Source organism: Palaemon carinicauda, chromosome 23 (assembly GCF_036898095.1).
Source record: "Palaemon carinicauda isolate YSFRI2023 chromosome 23, ASM3689809v2, whole genome shotgun sequence".
Lineage (NCBI taxonomy): Eukaryota > Metazoa > Arthropoda > Malacostraca > Decapoda > Palaemonidae > Palaemon > Palaemon carinicauda.
In genome coordinates, this window is record NC_090747.1 from 63,753,072 (window position 1) to 63,776,065 (window position 22,994).

Below are 22,994 nucleotides of genomic sequence, written 5' to 3' on the forward strand. Positions count from 1 at the left end.
CGCCAGTGCTATCTAGCACTTTGACTTCAGCCATCAGAGAGTGCAGTCATCCTCTCTCTGCTCCAGAAATTTTGTGACAGAATTACTAATCCCTTTGCTGTCTTTCCAGCATGTTTGTGCGAACATGTCTTGGAATACTGACAAATTTCTGCGAGACTTTCATGAATAGTCTTGATGTTGATCCTCATTTAATATGCCAGGTTTGCAGAGGCTGTGTGTGCGTGTGAGGCCTCTCCTTGTAATGAATGCCGGGTGGGATCGCCCTCCCAGTGGGTGAAGTTGGGCAGGAGGAAGAAGAGAAAACGTAAGAGGGATTCTTCGCCTTCTGGGTCTTCTTCTTCCACCGGGACTCTCCATTCTGACTTTTCCTGTGGCTTATTTGAACAAGAGTGGTGGCACTTGAACTGTTGGACAAGTCCAGGGGCAGAGGGGAGTTGTCGTTTTCCCTAGAGAGTTGACAGGTCCTTCTCCTCAGGGGGAGTCTATCTTATAGAAGATGGATACTTTGGGCAAAGGGGGCTTGCCGTCAGAGGATATCTAAAAAGTATAAAAATAAAAATAAATAGCCTCAAATAGAACGAAACAGTACGACCATACTCGTTCCTTCCAAAGACAAAAGGGAAGACCCTTGGACAGAGTGGACAGGGTTTATATAGTATGTGAATAAGGAATGGGGCCATAAAAGACAGAAATCATTACAGTTTCACCCTTTGGTCCTCTGCTGGGTATTAGCAAAATAAGAAAAAACTTTGGAGCAGGTCTCAATTTGACCTCAAAGGTTTCTTATAGTAAATTGGCAATGGCTTCTGGTTGGAATGTCAAAACCTAGGACAGGTCACGACTCTTTAAAAATATCTTCTGTGAGACAGCGAATGAGATGTTTGAATAAAGAACTGCACATTTACTAAAACTAACCAGCGATGCTCTCTGCCTTCATATCTGACGAGAAGTGCAGGAAAATCTTGGAAAGAATTAACAAATTAATGACCCTAGGCATCAACTCCACAATCACCAGGAAGCAAGGCAAAGGCTAAAATCCTGCCAAAGGTTTGCAACAGTGGGTGGACTAGAACCAATCCAGGTAACTGCTCACAGGCTAGAAAAGTGATCAATGGTCATCCAATGAGGCGCTGCCCAGCCCAAACACAGGCCTGCCCAGTGGAACAACCCTCATCTAGGACTAGGTAACCACAAACAGAGCAAGGATGAAAGTAGGCAAAACTGGAGATCTATTTATCTACCTACCATAGCACTTCCCCCAATTGTGGGAGGTAGCCAACATAAAACAAAAAGAATAAAAGAGGATTTTTCTTCTCTTCATTACTCCCAGCCTGATGAAGGATTCAGCCTAGTTTGGTTGGTACTGCTAGGGTGCCACAACCGACCCTCTCCCGTTATGCACCACAAATGAAGCTTCATATGCTGAATCCCCTACTGCTGCTACCTCAGTGGTGATCAAGACAACCAGAGGAAGCAGCAGGGCCTATCAGAAATGCGTCACAATCGCTCAACATTCATTCCTATTTCCTCTCTCACATCTATCCTATCACATGGAGCTTTCTTCGCTCCACCCACCCACCCAAACCTTTGCCACCGCCTTGTACTTTTCTCATCAACTCTTGCATTCACCACCTTCTTCAGCAGAAGGCCATTTTTCATTCTCTCCACAGGCTAAATGACCTCAACATACTCAATCCACTCTAGCTGCTAATTCATTTCTTACACCTGTTCTCACCTTCTCTACTTTGAAAACTAGAGTGCAGGTAGTAGACACTCTTACCCCAGCTCCTCTTCTTTAATATCTCACAGGAAGTAACTATAAACGAGAGGGGATTTCCAGTCCCTTCATCCCGTCCCTTTTAGTCGCCTCTCATGACACGCAGGGATACGTTGGCGCTATTCAAATAGTTGTTATGGCCATGGTGCCACAGGAGATAACGGCCACAAATGGGGATTAGCCACTAACCATGAATGCTCATGTGGGACAACACTATAAGCAATAGACCACATCCCACGATGGTGGCCATTGGGCCCTTACTGCTTAAATCAAGACCTAAGAGAGGCAAACGACAACTCTTTCCTGTGGGTTCGACATCGACACGATAAGATATGATGACGAGCAAAAAACTTTCGCTTTTGGACCCAGTCGGAGATGCTGGAGGCGAGACTTTGGGTTCTTCAGTTGCTGTGGCCTGACTGGTAACGTCTCTGTCTGGTATTTGCCAGACAGGTTCGAGTCCCACTCAGACTCGTTAGTGCCATTAGTGTCTGCAACCTTACCATCCTTGTGAGCTATGGTTGGGGGGTTTGGAGGAGTCTATAGGTCTATCTGCTGAGTCATCAGCAGCCAGTGCCGGGCCCTCCCTGGTCTTGGGTGGAGAGGAGGCTTGGGCGCTGATCATATAATACTATATATGGGTAGTCTCTAGGGCATTGTCCTGATTGCTAGGGCAATGTCACTGTCCCTTGCCTCTGCCATTCATGAGCGACCTTTAAACATTTAAAGGAAGGGATCTGGTCTCCTTTTCAGGAAGATTCCTTTCATAGCAAATTCTCCTATACCCCTTTTAGCGTACTCCCTCAACTCAAAAATCTAGTTCCCTGGGAAGATTGTTCTCAGGACCTACCTCCAAAGAGGGGTCCTATATCATCACATAGACACCTAACATACCAGAATCCTCTCGTGCCAGAGTGATCGCAAGCAGTTTTTCAACCATATTGTTAGTGCAAATGGGTGTTTGAAACTTCAAACTTTCCATAATTGCTTCCAAAGCAAAATCAACTTTTTATCTATACCTATAACAACGAGGCCTGTACTTGTATTGGTAAAAGTCTAGAGGTTTCCTGCCTACCACCTTCTATCTGGAACATATCAGTTTTTCTGTTACCTCACATATGACATAAGTTTCTCTGTTGTGACTATAGAATTATTTTCACTTCAGTACTAAAGCTCAAAGTTTTGGATGTTACCAACAATAGTCATTTAAGGATCTCAGATCATTCTGTATTGTGGAGCCAATTAAGTTAAATTTAGTGTCCTTAAGTACAAGAGGAAGGCCAAGCTTTAGGTGGATGGATGGAGTGAATAAAGCTCTGTGTGATAAGAGGATAGATGTGAGAGAGGTAAGAGAGCGTGCTAGAAATAGGAATGAATGGCGAGCGATTGTGACGCAGTTCCGGTAGGCCATACTGCTTCCTCCGGTGCCTTAGATGACCGCAGAAGGAGCAGCAGTAGGAGATTCAGCGTTATGAAGCTTCATCTGTGGTGGATAATGGGGGAGGGTGGGCTGTGGCACCCTAGCAGTACCAGCCGAACTTGGTTGAGTCCCTCATCAGGCTGGGAGGAATGTAGAGAGGAAAGGTTCCCTTTTTTTTTCATTTGTTTGATGTTGGCTACTCCCCAAAATTGGGGGAAGTGCCTTGGTATATGTATGTAAGTAATTTGGAGGTACTGTGGTCATAAGGTTGACCTCAGAGTTCAGAGATTCTTCCTTTGAAAACTTTTTTTTTTTTGTAGCTGTTGCTTCAGCCAAGACCAAATTAAAAGTGGCATCTTGCAATGTGGACTTTGATGCAGAAAGAGCAATTATATTCTCTATTGTCATCTTTTAGAATCCAGATTTACTTCAAATTTAAGAATCTCACTTAAATATCTGACCAATCTTTCTCTGGATGTTAAGTCATTAAAAGAATATTCATAAGGTCAGCTGTACTATGTTCTTCTGCAATAAGAGTTTAATCATAGTTATTCACTGTAATTTATGATGCAAGAGATTGCGAGAAATCCAATTGAAGCAAAACTTTGTTTTTGCTTCCTCATAATTGATGCAGGAGACATTTTAGATCAAGCAAGCAATCTTTTTATTACTCTTTTTTTGGTATGTTTTATTCTAATTAGGTGATGAAGTTATGAGTAAGGCTAAGAGTTAAGGTACGTAAGGGTGGTTAAGGTCAGTACCTTAATTGTTTTAGCGAGGTTCTTTTGACGAACCCTTGTTTGGTTCTGATTGGTGATAGTCCTTGTTGTGGGGTAATACTCACTGGTGAAAGGAGTCCTTATCTTTGTTAAGTCTTATGACTGTTCTAATGGAATTAGAGATGAACTTATGATGTTTCTACCAACCTTAGATTACCCCAGTACATGAAGTACGGTGGTTGAATCCAGGATGAGTCTTATGGAGTGCTTTTATATATCCACACGTTAAGAGAGTATTACAACAATGTCATCCACTACCAAGCTTCATTGGAACCCCATCCTCCTCCCTACATCTTGAGACAAAATGAGAATGACGGGTTCAAGACGGCGGCATCTAGTGGTCATTTAGTGAAGTTTTAGTACTTTAGGAATAAGATAAGATAGCCAGTCATACATACAAAAATTAGTTCTGTAATTCTGAGCTGTTAAACCAAGCTATGCTTGTAATATGTATAGCAAAATGAATACTGGGTAAGTATTGAATTTTTTTTTTTATCTAAAAATGTAAATCGAGTAGAAAATTTTTTAGAATAATAACAAAATTCGAACATGGAAAATTCTGTCCACGATTTGAAATGAAACTTCAACAGATGTAGAAAATCTTTTCTATACTTACTTATATGAAAGTTACTTGAACATCAAAACATGAAACTTTTCATTAAAGAAATATCTACAAACACTATTTTAAAATCTTGCTGTCTAATATGTAACAATTTACTTACCTTTAGATGGGTTTCTTTTACATTACTGTCCCAAGTATTTACGGCTTTGTTCCTCTACATTCAAAGACTCGTCAGAATATCAATTTCTGTCTTCAATTCAAAATCCCTCGGAACACAGCGCGGGAATAAAACGGACCGAGCGTGCTGCATTAATCTTCGTCCATGGTACTAATAGCCCACAAGCATCTTTGGTAAATATATATATTTTTCGTCATCAGATTAAATGATACAAAAGTATAATCAGGATTAAAAGCCACATTCATAGACACAAAAAGCTAGTCCAATAGATATGTTTTTAAAATGAGGGATGAAAATAAGTGACAATTTGTTCATTAATGAAGGATGAAAATTGAAGAATTAAACAGGAATTGTTCATAAACATAAGATGAAAATTGAAGAACAAATATACTGGAATTACTCATAAACATTGGATGAAAATTGAAGCATGACACAAAACTTGTTTTAAATGAGACATACAAAGCATTTTCTCCCTAGAGGGAATAGTGATGTCAGTACACCTCTTGCAGTGCACTGTAGGAATTAAAAAGGGGTCTTTAAAGCATACGTTGGCACCTGGCTGCAACTACTTATTAGCTTTCTACTTGATCTTCATTCCTCCTTCCTTTTTTCCAGAAACCAAAATACTTTAAGATAGATGACGGATGAAAATGAACAATTAAAAAATTCTGTTCTTAAATGAAGGATGTAGATAGAGAACAACAATTTACACATAAATGAGTAATGAGAATAGGAAAATAATGAAGGATTTGTTCTTAGAGGAGGGATGAGAATGACAAAGGATTTGTTATCAAAGGAGGGATGAGAATGACAAAGGATTTGTTATCAAAGGAGGGATGAGAATGACAAAGGATTTGATCTTGAATGAGGGATGAGAATAAAAATGACAAAGGATTTGTTCTTAAAGGAGGGATTAAAATAATAATAAAGGATTTGTACTCAAAGGAGGGATGAGAATGACAAAGGATTGGTTCTTAAAGGAGGGATGAGAATGACAAAGGACTTGTTTTTAAGGGAGGGATGAGAATAAAAATGACAAAGGATTTGTTCTTAAAGGAGGGATGAGAATAAAAATGACAAAGGATTTGTTCTTAAAGGAGGGATGAGAATGACAAAGGATTGGTTCTTAAAGGAGGGATGAGAATAAAAATGACAAAGGATTTGTTCTCAAAGGAGGGATGAGAATGACAAAGGATTTGTTCTCAAAGGAGGGATGAGAATGACAAAGGACTTGTTTTTAAGGGAGGGATGAGAATAAAAATGACAAAGGATTTGTTCTTAAAGGAGGGATGAGAATAAAAATGACAAAGGATTTGTTCTTAAAGGAGGGATGAGAATGACAAAGGATTGGTTCTTAAAGGAGGGATGAGAATAAAAATGACAAAGGATTTGTTCTCAAAGGAGGGATGAGAATGACAAAGGATTTGTTCTCAAAGGAGGGATGAGAATGACAAAGGATTTGTTCTTAAAGGAGGAATGAGATTAAAAATGACAAAGGATTTGTCCTTAATGGAGGGATGAGAATAAAAATGACAAAAGATTTGTTCTTAAAGGAGGGTTGAGAATAAAAATGACAAAGGATTTGTCCTTAATGGAGGGATGAGAATAAAAATGACAAAAGATTTGTTCTTAAAGGAGGAATGAGAATAAAAATGACAAAGGATTTGTCCTTAATGGAGGGATGAGAATAAAAATGACAAAAGATTTGTTCTTAAAGGAGGAATGAGAATAAAAATGACAAAGGATTTGTCCTTAATGGAGGAATGAGAATAAAAATGACAAAATATTTGTCCTTAACGGAGGGATGAGAATAAAAATGACAAAAGATTTGTTCTTAAAGGAGGAATGAGAATAAAAATGACAAAGGATTTGTCCTTAATGGAGGGATGAGAATAAAAATGACAGGATTTATTCTCAAAGGAGGGATGAGAATGACAAAGGATTTGTTCTTAAAGGAAGGAAGAGAGTGACATATGATTTGTTTTTAAAGGAGGGATGAGAATAACAATAATAAAGGATTTCTTCTTGAAAGACTGATGAGAATAAGAGAATGACAAAGGATTTGTTCTTAAAGGAGGGATTAAAATATCAATAATAAAGGATTTGTTCTTAAAAGAGTGATGAGAATAACAGAATGACAAAGGATTTGTTCTTAAAGGAGGGATTAAAATATCAATAATAAAGGATTTGTTCGTAAAGGAGGGATTAAAATAACAATAATAAAGGATTTGTTCTTAAAAGAGTGATGAGAATAACAGAATGACAAAGGATTTGTTCTTAAAGGAGGGATTAAAATATCAATAATAAAGGATTTGTTCTTAAAAGAGTGATGAGAATAACAGAATGACAAAGGATTTGTTCTTAAAGGAGGGATTAAAATATCAATAATAAAGGATTTGTTCGTAAAGGAGGGATTAAAATAACAATAATAAAGGATTTGTTCTTAAAAGAGTGATGAGAATAACAGAATGACAAAGGATTTGTTCTTAAAGGAGGGATTAAAATATCAATAATAAAGGATTTGTTCTTAAAAGAGTGATGAGAATAACAGAATGACAAAGGATTTGTTCTTAAAGGAGGGATTAAAATATCAATAATAAAGGATTTGTTCTTAAAAGAGTGATGAGAATAAGAGAATGACAAAGGATTTGTTCTTAAAGGAGGGATTAAAATAACAATAATAAAGGATTTGTTCTTAAAAGAGTGATGAGAATAAGAGAATGACAAAGGATTTGTTCTTAAAGGAGGGATTAAAATAACAATAATAAAGGATTTGTTCTTAAAGGAGGGATTAAAATAACAATAATAAAGGATTTGTTCTTAAAGGAGGGCTAAGAATAACAATAATAAAGGCTTTTTTCTTAAAAGAGTGATGAGAATAACAGAATGACAAAGGATTTGTTCTTAAAGGAGGGCTAAGAATAACAATAATAAAGGCTTTTTTCTTAAAGGAGTGATGAGAATAAGAGAATGACAAAGGATTTGTTCTTAAATGAGGGATGAAAATAACATCATACTAAAGAATTTGCGTTTAAATGAGGGATAAGAATGACAAAGGATTTGTTCTTAAATGAAGGATGAGAATAAAAATGACAGGATTGGTTAAATGAGGGATGAGAATAAGAAAATAAAAAAGGAGCTGTTAATACACTTCTCAAATAATAGATAAGAATCAGGAAATGACAATTTTTTCTTAAATGAGAGATAAGAATAGAATGACAAAATATTTGTTCTCAAATGAGGAATGAGAATAAGATGATGACGAAGGATTTGTTCTTAAATAAAGGGTGAGAATAAGTGAATGACAAATGAGGGATGAGAATAGGAAGACACAAAATGTGTTCTTAAATATGGGGTGAGAATAGGAGAATGATAAAGAATTGATTCTTAAACAAGGCATAAAAATATGAGAATTTGTCTTGAAATGAAGGATAAAATCAGAGAATGATCAAATTCAATAAATTTGACACAAAGACACAAAAGTACAGAACAAATTGGAATTGATGAAAAGTAAAATAAAATTAAGGTAATCACTTTGTTTTAGCTCCACGTCACTTCTAAAGCAAACTTGTTTCTTTTAACATACTTAATTAGATCCTTGTAGTCGTTAACAGTTATCTGTTTGCAATCAATGAGTCTTAGAGTGGACATGGGATTTTTCAGATGCATTAGCTCCCAAATGGAAGTCACTGTTATATTGTTACACACTACAAATTGCACCTCTTTAAGTCTTGGGAAGTTAGTCTCGTTTGCGCTTGCGATCAGTACGTCGTCCGTAAGTGTGTCTTGGTCAATTAGAGAAATTTCTTCTATGCAAGGAGATTGAAGGAGAAGTCTGATGCTGTCAGCCGGTATTTGAGTTTTCATGTGCTCATGCAAATTACCTCCAACTTCGTTATTAATAGATACGATTTTCAGGTGTTTGAAACTTGGTTTCACCTTTGAAAGAGAGAAAAGGGCCTCGCCAGGGTTTCTATCGCAGTAATAACTGTTCGCAACAAGTCTGAGAACTCGTAATTCACTGCAAAGACAGGCAACCACTTTCAAATTCACCCTGTGTACGGATCGTAGCTGAAGTTTGCGTAACGCAGGACCAAACTTCATCAGCAGCGGCACGATGTGTTCGTAAAAATCGACCTCTTCCTTCTCTTCAAAATATAGCAGAAGATCATCAACTTCGTCAAGCATTAAAAGTGGTAGTAAACTGTCCCTTCTAACGGAGATTAAATCCCCAAAATTAATGGAGCGGATGAGCGGGCACATTGTCACACCCAAGCTAATCAAACTGGCATCACAGCACATACCAGATGTATGGAAGCCATATTCATCGCACTGCAATTGTCGTAAATTCAAAGTAGGATTTTCCGTTGGTGCGACGTTCCTGTATTCCCTGAACAAACGTAAGTCGACATCAGACGAACTAAGCGTTGCTATGCTAGCCAGCAACTCTGAATGATTCAACTCTTGGAGATTCGGCATGTACACCAACGCAGAGAGAACTCCGTTTGCCGTAACGTGCGATCCGTAAACGTTGAGGTGCGTCAGCTTTCTGGAGAGGGCAGTTGTCTCAAAGGGGTTTACGGTAGGCGGAGGATTATGTCCATATATGAGGCCAGCTATAGCTTTATCCGTTGCTGATGAATCAGATAGGTTAAGGACCCTGGAAATGGAAAATTCTTATTAAATTATTCCTCAGTTTCAAACAATGTTTAACATTCATGATCATAATTAGATGACACAAAAATCATAGAATAAAAAATTCTCAACTTACAAGTTTAATAGGTTTAAAGAAGCTTATCGTAAAGTCAAACTGTTTGAAAGTCGAACTTTGTTAAATGTATTCATGGGTAGACTCCACTTAACTCATATGCCTACAATTTTCAGCTGCAAAAGTCAACGTAAAGTCCCTTTTCATAATGCAAATAACGTCTTGCTTACTGCATTAAACTATATAATATTATTTTATTATGAACTTTGGATACAATATCTGAGATTTATGTTTGTAAGTTCAGGATCTTCTGTACTCTTAAACATACGCTAGTACAGTTATTTACTAAAGACATAAACATAACAAATTTGTAAGTAATTTGTATTTTTCCTAGTATACAAACCTGGAGCTATTTATAGGGTATACTTTCGGCGTAGCTGAAAGACGAGCTATGATAACTTTAGTGAGGGATAACTAGTTAGCGGGTGGGGGGGTGGGGTAGAATGGCTACCACGCTCACTCACACCTCTTGGGTGAGTAACACTTTGCTTTATGGCAGGACAGGGTGGCGGGCCAATTTGTATAAATAGCTACAGGTTTGTATACTGGGAAAAATACAAATTACTTACAAATTTGTTATTTGTTCCGGCGTAGATACAAACCCTCCACTTTTTATAGGGTGACTTACTCTTAGGAGGGAGGAAGTCCTCACCAACTGGCCTTGGTCATGACCAGGGGTCCTCTCTATTTCGATCTGTGATCAATAGTAGAAGGGACCCTACCCTCGCTAAAATCAAGTGCCGATATGAGGTTATGCACTGATAGTGGCCTGCAGAAGCTTGTGTGTGAGTGGAACTAACAGTATGGCTTGTCTTCAACATAGGAACTCTAGTACAAAACCTATTGTTCTTAAAGACTTACCCAATACCCTCCCTCGAAAAAGTATTGGGGACGTAACAAAGAATTCTTCTATACTTGGGAGGCACAAGGGAAATGGGTCTTATCTGCAGTGAGGAGAGGTCAGCTATGCTGAGGCTTGTGGAGCTGTTTTCCCCAGAGGGGAGAAGATGAAAGGAAGAAAGGAGCCAGGCATTCTTACTCATTCACCCCCAGACTTATCCGGGTAGCCTCAGCCCTCAACCCTCTGCTACTTGTCCATCAAGGAGCCTGAGGTGTATAGACCATTTGTTGTGCGACCATCACAGGACCGATGGAAAAGGTCTCCATGTTCTTCTGGGTTACGTCTTTGCAGGTAGTGGGCCGTGAAGGTCGATTGACACTTCTACATGCCCACTTAAAGTATCTGCGCCACGTATTAGTTTCTTGAACGCCAGGGACGTAGCAATGCCACTGACCTTATGAGCTCTGGGTCTTAGGATGGAGGAGAGTCTAGAATGAGAGTAACCTCAATTGCCTTCCGATCCCAGAGGAGAAGGAAATCCTTGAGGTGCCGACACACGGGGAAGAGCTGGTATTGTTCTTTTAAGGTAACCCCACAGACTCCTCACTGGGTAAAACCACAGTTGATGGGTTTTCGGTTACCGAACGAAGACTCTTCATTCGAAATGGGCTGCACCTAGGGTACAGCAGACTCGGATTTTGAGTCTTGGCAATCCACTCAGGGATGCCGCTGAGGATTGCTTTTCCCCATCTCCTAGAGTAGGAGACATCAGAAGATGGATCATACAACACACTAACTCTCTTGGTCAAAAGCCCAAGTGAGTAGAAAGGCCATCTTCCGTGTAAGGAAGCGATCTTCTGCCGGGCATATAGGTTCGTAGAGAGGTGCCTTCAGAGACTCAAGGACCCGAACCGCGTTCCCAGGAGGAGGTTGAGATCCGACAGGGGACAAGTTATCTTACACTTGTATAAGTAAAGGCATCGATGGGAGAAAATCCCCTTCCACTACGTCAGTCACAAAGGACCAAACACTTCGCCTGGAAGACTGACGCTGAAAAGTGTCTGAGGTGCCTAGACATCTTTTCTGCAACTCGTTGCGAAAGGCCTCTCTGAGAGGGGTGGTGTAGGATCATCCCAGGCGTGAAGTCGAAGCAAAGCTACGGCTTAGGAAAGTGTTAGCATGTGGCTGGTTGGAAGATCTTGCCGTGGAGGAAGATCCCTTGGAACTCCGTCAGGAGCTGTAGAAGGTCCGGGAACCATTCTGCGGGTTGCCATAGCAAAGCTATTGGAACTCCGTCAGGGGCTGCAGAAGGTCCGGGAACCATTCTGCGGGATGCCATAGCAAAGCTATTGGAGTCATTGATAAGATCTTGCTTATCCTGACTTGGCTGAGGACTTTTTCACCAGACCGAAAGGGGAAAAAAAAACAAGGCACACCTCTAGGCCGCTCCACCGATCTTGGAATACATCTTGTTTGAGGGCCTGGTGTTCCGGGACTGGGGAACAGTCGAATGGGAGCCTGAAGATCAGGGCCGCTGCGAGCATAACCACAGTCGGGGACCTCACAAAGTTAAGACTTTGTTGGATACAAGATGATTCCAAGACACTAGGAGCCCACTATCTGGGTGGTTTTGCCAGCACATTCCTGTACCAGGAATGACGCAAGCAGATGGGGGCAACTAGTTGTCCTCTGTCCATCTGAGGCTTCATACTGCTAGATGGTTCTCTAAGAGAGGTGAATGCTGATACCTTTCTGAATTGGGCCAACGGACGAGGCTGGAATGGTGCGGCATATGCCCCCCTCTCTCTTTTGATGCATTAAAGAGAGCATCAGATCCAGAGGGAAAACAAGAAGACAGGCCTCTTTGCAGAAGGTCTCGTCTGCCACCCATTATCCGCGGATTGTCCAGCGGTGAGGGGGGGAGTGCATAGCAATAAACACATCTCGAAATGATGTCGAGACGTGTAACTAATTGCATGTTCTCGCAACGAAGGGGAACAGCCTGTTCTCCCTCAATCTGCCACTAATCCAGTGTGGTTGGCCGAATAAGACCAATACCAAACGGTAAACCAGTTAATCAGTACAGCTTATCTTATAACAGCGAATCTCCATAGAGATCGCTTTCCGGACAAGACACTGTACGGTAATCACCGAACGCATCCAACCAAACCCAAGAGGGGATTGAGACGTATCTTCAATTTATTGTTGGGTGGGTAAAGAGCATAAGTCTACTACGGAGTAGTGACTCCGAACTGTGAGCATGACAAGCTTACATGCGTAGTTAGACTTAAAAGTTTTGTCCGGAACTCAGTTGGAGAACGTTGAAAACGTTCGTAACGGAGGTTTCTCCTTCTTAGGACAAAAAGCTTCGTACTTTTCAGTCTCCGATCGGTAAACTAGCCTTTATATTAAATGTTCCATACTAGGGAACAGATATGCTTATGATAAGTTTCCAGCCAAAGCCTTTGTAGGAGACTAAGAATTCCGATCGGGGGAAAGTAAAAAATGCCTATAAGGAGGCAGAACGTAAATGCCGTATGTCTAGTTACAGGAAAGTAGCCAAGTAATGTACTGAATAACCTGGTTTCAATAAGGGGTATAAATATACAACTTAATAGAATGGAGTTCTAATTGCAAGATGTATATAGCACTTATTGGCAGAAAGATTGCTTGCACGCATATATGTACTTGTCCATTTGCGCTAGCGCATGCGTATTCTCTGCCTCCAAGAAACGTTTGCAACGAATTCGGCTGCGGGATATGTGCGACGAATCGCAACATTGTTGCCGAAGGAATTTTGATCGTTGACTAACTGTAATATTTTCTTGAATGAGAGCGAACATGTTTTCAAACAAAATATACAGTTATAGAAGCGATCATTTCCCCTTTGGTTTACCCCTCCTCTTTATGTGAGGGGCTAGCCAGTGTTCATTACACAGAAACGGATGTCTGGTTACCTGTGAGCGGGGTTTGAAACGTTCGTAAACGTAATGAAAAGTTGCCCACACTGTTGCTATCGTTCTTTTAACGTCAGCTAACAATGTTCCTTCGGGAATAATTGTTCGAAACAATAACCCTGTAAGGATAGAATAAAAAGTCTCGGAAGCCTATTGTGTAAAAAGCAAGTCGCTATACCCAGGGTACAATGACGGGGGAGGCTGCCTCCATCAAACGGTAGAAACGAGTTTAAGACAATAACCTCACGGTTTTGTCTTGTCTAGAGCGCATGCTCCGGGACGGTTTACGGCCTTCATGAAATTTTAACAACACCCATTGAAGTTCTGTAAAACTTCTCAGGAAAGAGTCTCCTGAAAAGGGTGAAGTCTCATATGAGGGGGTTTGTTTCAAGAAGGCCAGACATAATTGCCATCGAACGCTTTCTCGCTAGTGAGAAAACTACCGTCTAATTCAGGCAAGGCCTGCCAGGGGAAATGAATTGGAATGTAAAGAATTTTTCATTCCCCGCTCATTTCTGTCTGCTAACCAAACCACTCGAAGTGGGAAGGTGGAGGGAAGATGACGATGGTTCGTTCGAAAACAAAAGGATCGGTGCTGGCGAAACCAGACTAGCTGACATAGTAATCAGCTGGGAGTATAGAGTGACGTATCAAGTCACACCTTTGGAGGACCCATCCCGTGGGGGGGGAGGTCGACCATAGAGTTTTCAGAAAATTTCTGGATCGCAGACACCGAGAGATTCGGATGAGAACCTAGGGGTTCAGAATCTATTTGTGAATTCCTTTCTCACGACCTTAAGGGATGTTGTGCCGAGAACCCACAGGAACTCTCTCGCTGATTCCTGATGGAATTTTCAAGAATCGTGTTATGTGACCAGGACCCAAAGGAACTGTGTCATAGTTACCTGTAGAGATTTGGAAACCCCTAGGCAGCAGGCATCCCTCTGTCATAAGAGTAAAATAAAACTCTTGATGACGATGGGCGCGCATGAACACTTCACGAGACGAGAGTTCAAAAACTCTCTGTCATGAGAGTAAAACTCTTGTGCACTCGTGAACACTTCGCGCAACGAGAGTTCGAAAGGCTCTTTGTCAAAAGAGTTGTTCGCGCACTTCAACTGATTGCGTGCGCCTAGTTGTTCGTGCGCGCCAAGGTGGCCGTGCGCGCCAAGTTGGTCGTGCGCGCCAAGTTGGTCGTGCGTGCCAAGGTGGTCATGCGCGCCAATATAGTTGTGCGTGCAGTTGTGCGTGCAGTTGGTCATGCGCGCTAAATCGGTTGTGCGCGCCACATCAGCGGTGCACGGCAATGTGGTCATGCGCGCCACAGCGGCCGTGCACGCCAAACTGGTCGTGCATGCCAATTTGGTCGTGCGCGCATAAGGTTGGTTGTGCACGCCAATTTGCGCGTGAGAGCTCTCAGTGTGGCGAGAGTACTCACTACTACGTTCACCCAAAGGTTCACGATAGCCTGTGTTGTGTGAGCGTGAACGATCAACACAACGAGAGTCCGCAAACTCTGTCATATGAGTATGGCTATGACAACGAGAACGCAAAGGTTCAGCGTGAAATGCGTTGTGAGACCCCGAAGGGTCAGCGCAAACGAGAAACGGAAGTTTCTCTGTCACGAGACCCCGAAGGATTAGCGTGACGAAGGGCACGAGAGACCAAAGGCCTAACGTAGCCTGTGTTGCGAGACCTCGAAGGGTCAGCGCAACGAGAAACCAAAGTTTCCCTGTCACAAAACACTGAAGTGTCGGAGTGACTAAAGTTACGAGAGCCCAAGGGTTCTGCGTAACTAAGGTTACGAGACCCCGGAGGATCAGCGTAACGAGAAACCGAAGTTTCCCTGTCACAAAACACCGAAGTGTCAGAGTGACTAAAGTTATGAGAGCCCAAGGGTTCTGCGTAACTTACGAGACTCCGAAGGATCAGCGTAACGAGGAACCGAGGTTCCTCTATCACAAGACCCCGAAAGGTCAGCGTGATTGATGGTACAAGTTCCCGAAGGCTCAACGTTACCATCGTTACGAGAGCCCGAAGGTTCAGCGTAACTGAAACCTAAAGGTTTCGAGCTGAGTCAACATGACGAGAGCCCGAAGGCTCAACGATCATGCCAGCCCAAAGGGTTATCGTAACGAGACCCCGAAGGATCAAGGAGAACCAGCAGTTTCAAAGATAACACCTCCGCATTTGAGGTTTGTTCTCCCGAAGGAGAATGTTGCTTAAGACAAGGCTCTCGCTCCGCCCCTGAAGGAGAACCATAAGCGTAACGGGGGACCGCCGATGTCCAGAGGCGGACTTATCTCAAGAACGAGAGACTCGTTCCCCCGAAGGATTAACCTGCTTCGTAGAAAGCTCTGCCACCGCCCCTGGTGGATCAGCAAACTCCTACAAGTTATTTCTCTCGAACGAGAGGAAAGTTCTCCCGAAGGAGATCGCTTAAGACAAGCTTTCTCCCAGCTCTATGGGAATAAAGCATAGGCTTAATAGTATCTCTCTCATGAACTAGAGTGAAGTCCTCCCAAAGAAGGACATCGCCTAAGACAAGCTTTCTCCCAGCTCTATGGGAAAAAAGCGTAGGTGTATTAAACTCTCTCGCGAACGAGAGAGAAGTCCTCCCGCAACAGGACATATTTTGAGTACAGTAAAACTTTCTCCCAGCTCTATGGGAAAAAAGCGTAGACATACAAAAATATCTCTCCCTCTCTCTTGCGAGAGAGATAAGTTCCCCTCGAAGGAGGAACATCAAGTTGAAGGTTGACAGCGAATGCTACCTCATAACGTGGGCAGCTCACGAGCTACCACATGGAGCGCAGGATAACGAACAGGGTGGCCGTAGCAATCGGCCTTGTGTTCTACGTCACTGTTACCTGTGAAATAAAAAGAAGTTGTGATCAATTAAAATTCATGCTCCGATTCAGGGAATAAGTCACCTTCCTAGTAAGATAATTCCTCGAAAGGGAGCTGAACTGTTATACAATTTAATTCAGTAATGAAACAAAGACATGGCAATGTTGAGAACCTGTCGACCATCAGCGCAGGGTAGGGCGGCAATGACAACTCCCTTGCGGCGGAGGCACTCGGATACGTTGTCAACAGTAATTAAAGTTACAAGTATCTAACAACATAAACCTATATTTCCATTTATAAATATATACACTCATATATATATAAGATAAATGAAAACACGAGAAAAAAAAAAAAAACAGAAAAACAACCAAGTCAAGTCTTTGCGGGAGAGAAAGGCAGCATGTCTGTCCTCTACCGAGCCACAAAGTAAAGTGGTTACTCAGCCGAGAGAGTGAGCCGGGTAGCCAATCTACCCCACCCCCCACCCGCTAACTAGTGGATGCGGTAGTTATATCTCACTAAAATTATCCTGGCTCGTCTTTCAGCTACACCGAAAGTACACCCTATAAATAGCGGAGGGTTTGTATCTACGCCGGAACAAATGTCTATTAAACTGATAACGCACCGGTTACTAACTTGCCAAGACAGTTTTCAAGGGAAAAACTTAATTTTTGGGAGGTTCTATGTGTGGTCTCCTACTCTCCAAGGACTTTCCTGTATACTGTAAGGTCAGAACAGGGAATCCAACGCAACATAATTCACCAAAGAAACATTGTTTTTCCTCTGATCTACAGCGCCGTGTAAATAGATCATTCTTCTTCACTACTCCATCAATGGATAAATTCCTACAAAACTCAACTGAAGATTGCGCTATCAAAAACACAAAGTTGTGATGGACTCACAAACAGTATAAAGAAAACATAGGTAAAAAACATTGTTCTATATATCGTGCAATCGCATCTCAGTTGACAAAATCAAAATGAGAGAACTATAGTCAATTCTTTTTAGCGAGGCAGATTTGCACCGACTCGCAGCGGTGCCCTTTTAGCTCGGAAACATTTCCTGATCGCTGATTGGTTGGACAAGATAATTGTAATCAATCAGGTAGCAGGAAACTTTTTTCCGAGCTAAAAGGGCAGCGCTGCGAGTTGGTGCAAATGCGCCTCGTTAAAAAACAATTGAGTATAGTATTGCATTTATATGACTGGCCCTCTTATTATATACCTAAAAAACTTCTACTACACTAAAAGGGCCACTTAAGACCATCCTCTTGAAACCATCATTCTTGTTTTGTCCCCACTAGATAAGGGGAAGAGGTTGGGATCCACTGAATGTTGGATAAGTATTGGAATATAAATCCTAGGCTGATTCCCACACTATACAGAAGATGCATCATCATCATCATCATCATCATCATCATCATCATCATCATTATTATTATTATTATTATTATTAAAAGCTAAGCTACAGCCCAAGTTGGAAAAGCAAGATGCTACAAGCCCAAGGGCTCCAGCAGAGAAAAATAGCCCCTTCAGGAAAGGAAACAAAGAAATAGATAAACTACAATAGAATTAATGAACAATTAAAAACAAAATATTTTAAGAACAGTAACATCAAAATAGATCTTTCATAAATAGACTATAAATAATAAAAAAAAAAAAAAAAAAACAGGAAGAAAGTTAGCTTCCAAAATTCCTTGAAGCTTTCAGTATTAAATTTCTATTCCTACACACTATAAATAAGGGATTTTGACGTAGGAAAAATCTATTTCTGGGCGAGAGACCCGTGCCGCCCAGTGAAATGCTCCTTTTACATCATTTCTAAGGTAAAAACTGCTATGAATTTACCAGAGAAAAAATTGTATAGGAATGCTAGGTTGAACCCAGCTCGCTCACCTAATAAGGTGTCGGTATAAATAACTAGGGCGTGATAAATCATAACCAGAGGTCTCGCACCATTTAGATAACTCCTGTCAACATCCCCGAACAGCGAGGAGCCGTTCAACATCCTAACTCCAATCGCTACTACAAACGAGCCCACCCACGCTAGTGATGTCACTCCTATAGCACCCCAGATTGGGGCCCGGAAGGGAGGGATGGGTGGGTTCACTGGGCGGCACAGGTCTCTCGCCCAGAAATAGATTTTTCCTACGTCAAAATCCCTTTTCTGGGCTCTGACCTGTGCCGCCTAGTGAAATACTACCAGAGAATAAGGACCCAATATGGCTAACTACCTGGTGAGAAAATAACACAAAATAGTAATACATGATGGTATTTAATAACAAACAGGAGGGATAGGAATCCCATAGGCGAGTGATAAACATGGTTATGAGTGGAGAATATCCACTGAAAACAATAATAAAGTAACCCGAAGGTAAGTAATCCACAAGGTAAAAATAGTAATAAATACATGGTAAACAATCCCATATAGGGATGGTAATAAATCAAGCAGAACTGTGAATATAGCAAAATACATAATATCAAAATTAAAATAAAATCAACTCGAGGGATTAAGCACAGATGAAACCAAAACAATTGGTAGAACATATATCAATGAATAATAAAAATAATACACCATAGGGGTGTATGGCAAAGGACAACCAAACCAGGTAGGGACAATAAGAAAGCCAGGCAGGAGGGAAAGAGAACAGAGCAAGACGTTGTGATCAGGACTCAGAGCCTTCAAGAGGAACTATATTCCCAGCTGCTACTGTTGCAAATTTAAGAGCTTCTAAAGGTTTTAGGTAGTGGCATTTAAAGACTAGGGGACTTCTAACCCGTAAATTTTGTGACCTCATCAAATTTCATATGATGAAAGAAGTTAATTGAAGTAGCAACAGCTCGAATATCATGGATGTGTGGGAATGACTCAGGATTAGCTTGTTTAATAAAATAAAGAATTTGTTGTCTAATTCCTTAAAGGGTAATAGTTCCTCCATTCTCTCTAATAAATAAGGGCCCTGTGGAAGTAGTGGAAGTTCTACTTAAGTAGGATTTCAGGGTGGTAACTGGACACAGGGATGGATCCCGAGGAAGTGGAACAATCTTCCAGGGAGACCACCTGTTTAGGGGGTCCTCATTTTTAGCCAGGAACACTTTGTTAGGGGAGAGAAGGACCTCACCCGAAGGGAGAAACTCGATATGACCTGGGTCTCTAGACAGGGCCGACAATTCTGACATTCTAGAGCCAGAGGCGAGGCTCAAAAGAAAAAGTGTCTTTCTTAACAATGCCATATAGTTACAAGATTCATTCAAAGTGTCAGAGGCTAGCTTTAGGACATCGTTCAAGAACCAAGAAACTGCGCTAGGGCGAGTTGATGGTTTCAGTCTGGCACAAGCTCTTGGAATGGAAGAGATGTATGAATCCGTCAGGTCAATGTCAAAACCGACATGGAAGATCTTTTTCAAGGCTGATTTGATCGTGGTAATCGTGTTGGCTGCTAGGCCCGATTCAAAGAGAGTTCTAAAGAATGTCACAGTCAGGTTCATCGTCATTTTCTCAACTTGTGAGTCTTTCAAAAACTTTGCCAGCTTTTTGACGGCTGAGTCATATTGACGGAGAGTGGATTCTCTTTTGTCTGATTCCAGGAATAGGGTATTCAGAGGGTCGATATTTGCACCCTTTTGAGCTGCAAACTTCATGAAGTCCATAAAGTTAGGGCATTCAGAATCCTTGAGGAAGCTAACACATTGCGCGTTTGTACTACTTGTGTTAGAACAGGATTGGGTATCCGCCGGGGGCGGAGGCCTAGCTCTGGTAACAAGGGGAACCATTTGCTTTTGGGCCAGTTGGGGGCTATCAGAGCCACTCGGCCCTTGAAAGATCTGAGCTTGTGCAGTACTTTCAGCAGGAGATTTATCGGAGGAAACAGATAAATCGTCTTCCAAGTGTTCCAGTCTATTGACATAGCGTCCATGGCATAAGGCTGAGGGTCCAGGTTGGGGGCTACATAACATTCTAGTTTGCGATTGGATTCCGTCGCAAACAGATCCACCTGGAGACCCGGGACCTGAGATAAGATCCATTGGAAGGATCGATTGTCCAGTGACCACTCCGACTCCAGCGGGGTCGTCCGGGAAAGTGCATCCGCCACCACATTCCGGACCCCCGCCAGGCGGACTGCTGATAGATGCCACTTGTATGACGTTGCCATGGAGAAAATCGCCAACATAACGTGGTTTATGTGGGCTGACCTGGAGCCTCCTCTGTTGATGCAGTGGACTATGACTGCGCTGTCGAGGACCAGTCTGATATGGAGATTCCAGGCTGGGCTGAGACGTTTTAGGGTAAGCAAGACTGCCATGGCCTCTAGGACATTTATGTGCATTTGTTGAAATATTGGAGACCATAACCCTTGGACTTTCTTGTGTTGAGAGTAACCTCCCCACCCTGTGAGGGAGGCGTCTGTGTGAACGACGAGTCCCGGGGAAGGATATTGCAAGGGAACTGACTTGGAAAGATTCTTGACCTTCATCCAAGGCTGCAGACTTTTCCTCAGGATTGGGGGAAGGCGAGCTCGCTTGTCTCGACGTTTCTTGGTCACTCTGGAGCGCCACACTGTTTATGTCCTTTGGTTTGGACTTTAGGACGATGTCTGTGACGGAGGCGAACTGTAAGGAACTTAGTATTCTCTCCTGGTTCCTTCTGGATGTCAACTTGTCCCTGAGAAACTGTTTCGTGTTCCTCGCTATTTACTTCCTTTTGGCTTTGGGCAGGCACAATGTATGTAAATTGAGGTCCCATTGTAGCCCCAGCCACTGAAACTTGGTCTCTGGGACCAGACGGGATTTCTCGAGGTTGACCTGAAATCCTGAACGTCGAAGGAAGGAGAGGGCCCTATTCGTTGCCGTGTGGCAGTTCCGGACGTTGTTCGACCAGATCAGCCAATCGTCGAGATAAGCCACTATTTGAATCCCTTGGGTTCGAAGTTCCTGAATCACCGTCTCTGCTAGTTTGGTGAAGATTCTGGGCGCTATGTTGAGCCCGAATGGCATCACCTTGAAAGCATAGGCTTGTTTGCCCAGCTTGAAGCCTAAGAAGGGGCGAAAATGCCTTGCTATTGGAACGTGATAGTAGGCATCTGTAAGATCTATGGAGGTGGGGACGGCCCCACGGGGAAGTAGGGTCCGCACCTGCGAGACAGTAAGCATGTGGAAATTTTTGCAACGAATGGAGTTTAGACGAGAAAGGTCCAGGATTACTCTTCGTTTGTCTGAGCATTTCTTTGGCACGCTGAATAAGCGACCTTGAAATTTTAAGCGATGCATGCTTTGGATTGCGTTCTTTTGCAACAGATCCTTTGTAAATGAACGTAGCTCTTCTGTCGGGAATTGGTAGAAACTGTTTGGTGGAGAGGGTCCCTGTAACCAGCTCCACCCCAGACCTTTGGAGATTATGCTGGAAGCCCAGTTGCTGAACTTCCAATGGTCCCGAAATTTGTATAGTCTCCCTCCTACCTGCAACTTCTCAATGGCTTGATGATGATTTGCCGCCTCTGCCTCCGCGGAAAGCCTTGCCTCGGTGGGAACCCCTTCCGCTACCTCGGTTACGAAAGGCACCTCTGGAGCATCTGTGGCGCTGGTAGCCTGGGAAAGAACCCTGAGATTCGTAAGTGGGGTTGAAGGCAGGGGAGGCAGTAAACGAAGTCGATGCGACTTGTGTCTGAGGGACCAACACATACTGCTGTTGGGGTTGGCCCTTAGAGGTAGAAGGCTGGGAGCCCTGCGAAACAGGGGCAGACTGAACCGGGACAGGTTGCACTACCTGAAGAGGCTGTCTGAACTGTGAGGAGTGGAAGGGCCTCAACCTCTTCCTGCCACGAACTGGAGCACCAGGAGATTCATATTTCCTTTTGGGAACTAGACCCCACCTAACTTTGAGGCTTTGGTTAACTCGAGCTGCCTCGCTGAGAACAGTGTTAACCATATCCTCCGGGAAGAGGTCCGGACCCCAGACCAGGGCTTTTAAGAGCCTATTGGGTTCATGACGAATAGTAGCCTCCGACAATACATGTCGTCGGCAACGGAATCTGGCGTTATGGAAGTCATATGCGTCGATCAACAAGGTCTGCAGAAGTGACTTCTTGAGGACCTTAAAGATAGGTTCCTCGTCGTAAGTGGCATCGGTCATCTCCGATAGAGCAGTAGAGTTAATGGATCTACTGAGCCTACACCGGGTCTCTAACTCTATTTTGATTAGGGACTCCGGTAGCTTGGGGAGGCGTTCACTGAACTGCGTCGAAGCACAGTCCGGGCTCAGTTTGCCTACCGTAAAGGTAGACGGGGCGTTCCGCCAGCACTCATGGTCACCAGGGAAGAGAAGGGGAAGTCAATTCTGTCTCCCAAAGCTGAGGTAAGGGCTTCTCTTCCTTGGAAGCCTGATAGGCTATCTCCATGATCTTGGTTGTGCATGGAGTAGGGGTATGCTCGTCTATCACAAACATAGTATACGAGTTCTTATGGGGTGTGAGCATTGTGTTCACACAATCCCACTCGTTGAAGGCGCGGACCAAAACAGACTGGGCCTGTTCCTTGGGGAAGATCACAGTCTCCTTAGGGACTTTATCTAGGCGGATCAGAGCCTCATCAGTCAAGCGAGCGAAGCCGGGAAAAGGAAATTGCAGACCCGGCGGGTAGAACTCGAAGTCTTCAATCGGTCGAGTTCCGAAACCTTCGATGGACAACATGCCATCCGAGAGGGGGGCATGTAGAGCTAACCTCCAGGGGTTACTCTTTGTAAAGGGTGGGAGCTTAGAGGCGTCGGGGATGGCATATTGCTGCTGTTGTGGCAGCCCCGAACGCATGAGTCCCTGGATTAGGTTCTCGACATTAGCAACCCTTTCTTGCTGTTGTTGAAGAGTCAC

At 42.7% G+C, this 22,994-nt stretch overlaps 2 protein-coding genes across 3 annotated transcripts in view; both read right to left on the reverse strand.

The window, feature by feature from the left end:
• Window positions 1-4,883: 4,883 nt before the first annotated feature.
• The window catches only part of LOC137617128 (uncharacterized), a 70,850-nt gene continuing 52,739 nt past the window's right edge, over window positions 4,884-22,994 (reverse strand). For both annotated transcript variants that reach the window (XM_068346977.1, XM_068346978.1), the window contains exon 5: window positions 4,884-9,376. In XM_068346977.1, the coding sequence (XP_068203078.1) occupies window positions 8,257-9,376 (1,120 nt within the window). In that variant the 3' untranslated portion in view covers window positions 4,884-8,256. The remainder of the gene's footprint in view (window positions 9,377-22,994) is intronic.
• On the reverse strand, window positions 19,770-20,875 carry LOC137617129 (uncharacterized). The gene is made up of 2 exons (XM_068346979.1): window positions 20,689-20,875; window positions 19,770-20,647 (listed from the first exon to the last, which is right to left on the reverse strand). The coding sequence occupies exons 1-2, from the start codon at window positions 20,873-20,875 to the stop codon at window positions 19,770-19,772; spliced, it is 1,065 nt and encodes a 354-aa protein (XP_068203080.1).

Coding starts and splice junctions, on each gene's coding strand:
- LOC137617129 (XM_068346979.1), bottom strand. CDS start 20,875: ATGGGACCTCAATTTACATACATTGTGCCTGCCCAAAGCCAAAAGGAA. Junction 20,648..20,688: donor AACCAAAGGACATAAACAGT/GTGGCGCTCCAG, acceptor GAGACAAGCGAG/CTCGCCTTCCCCCAATCCTG.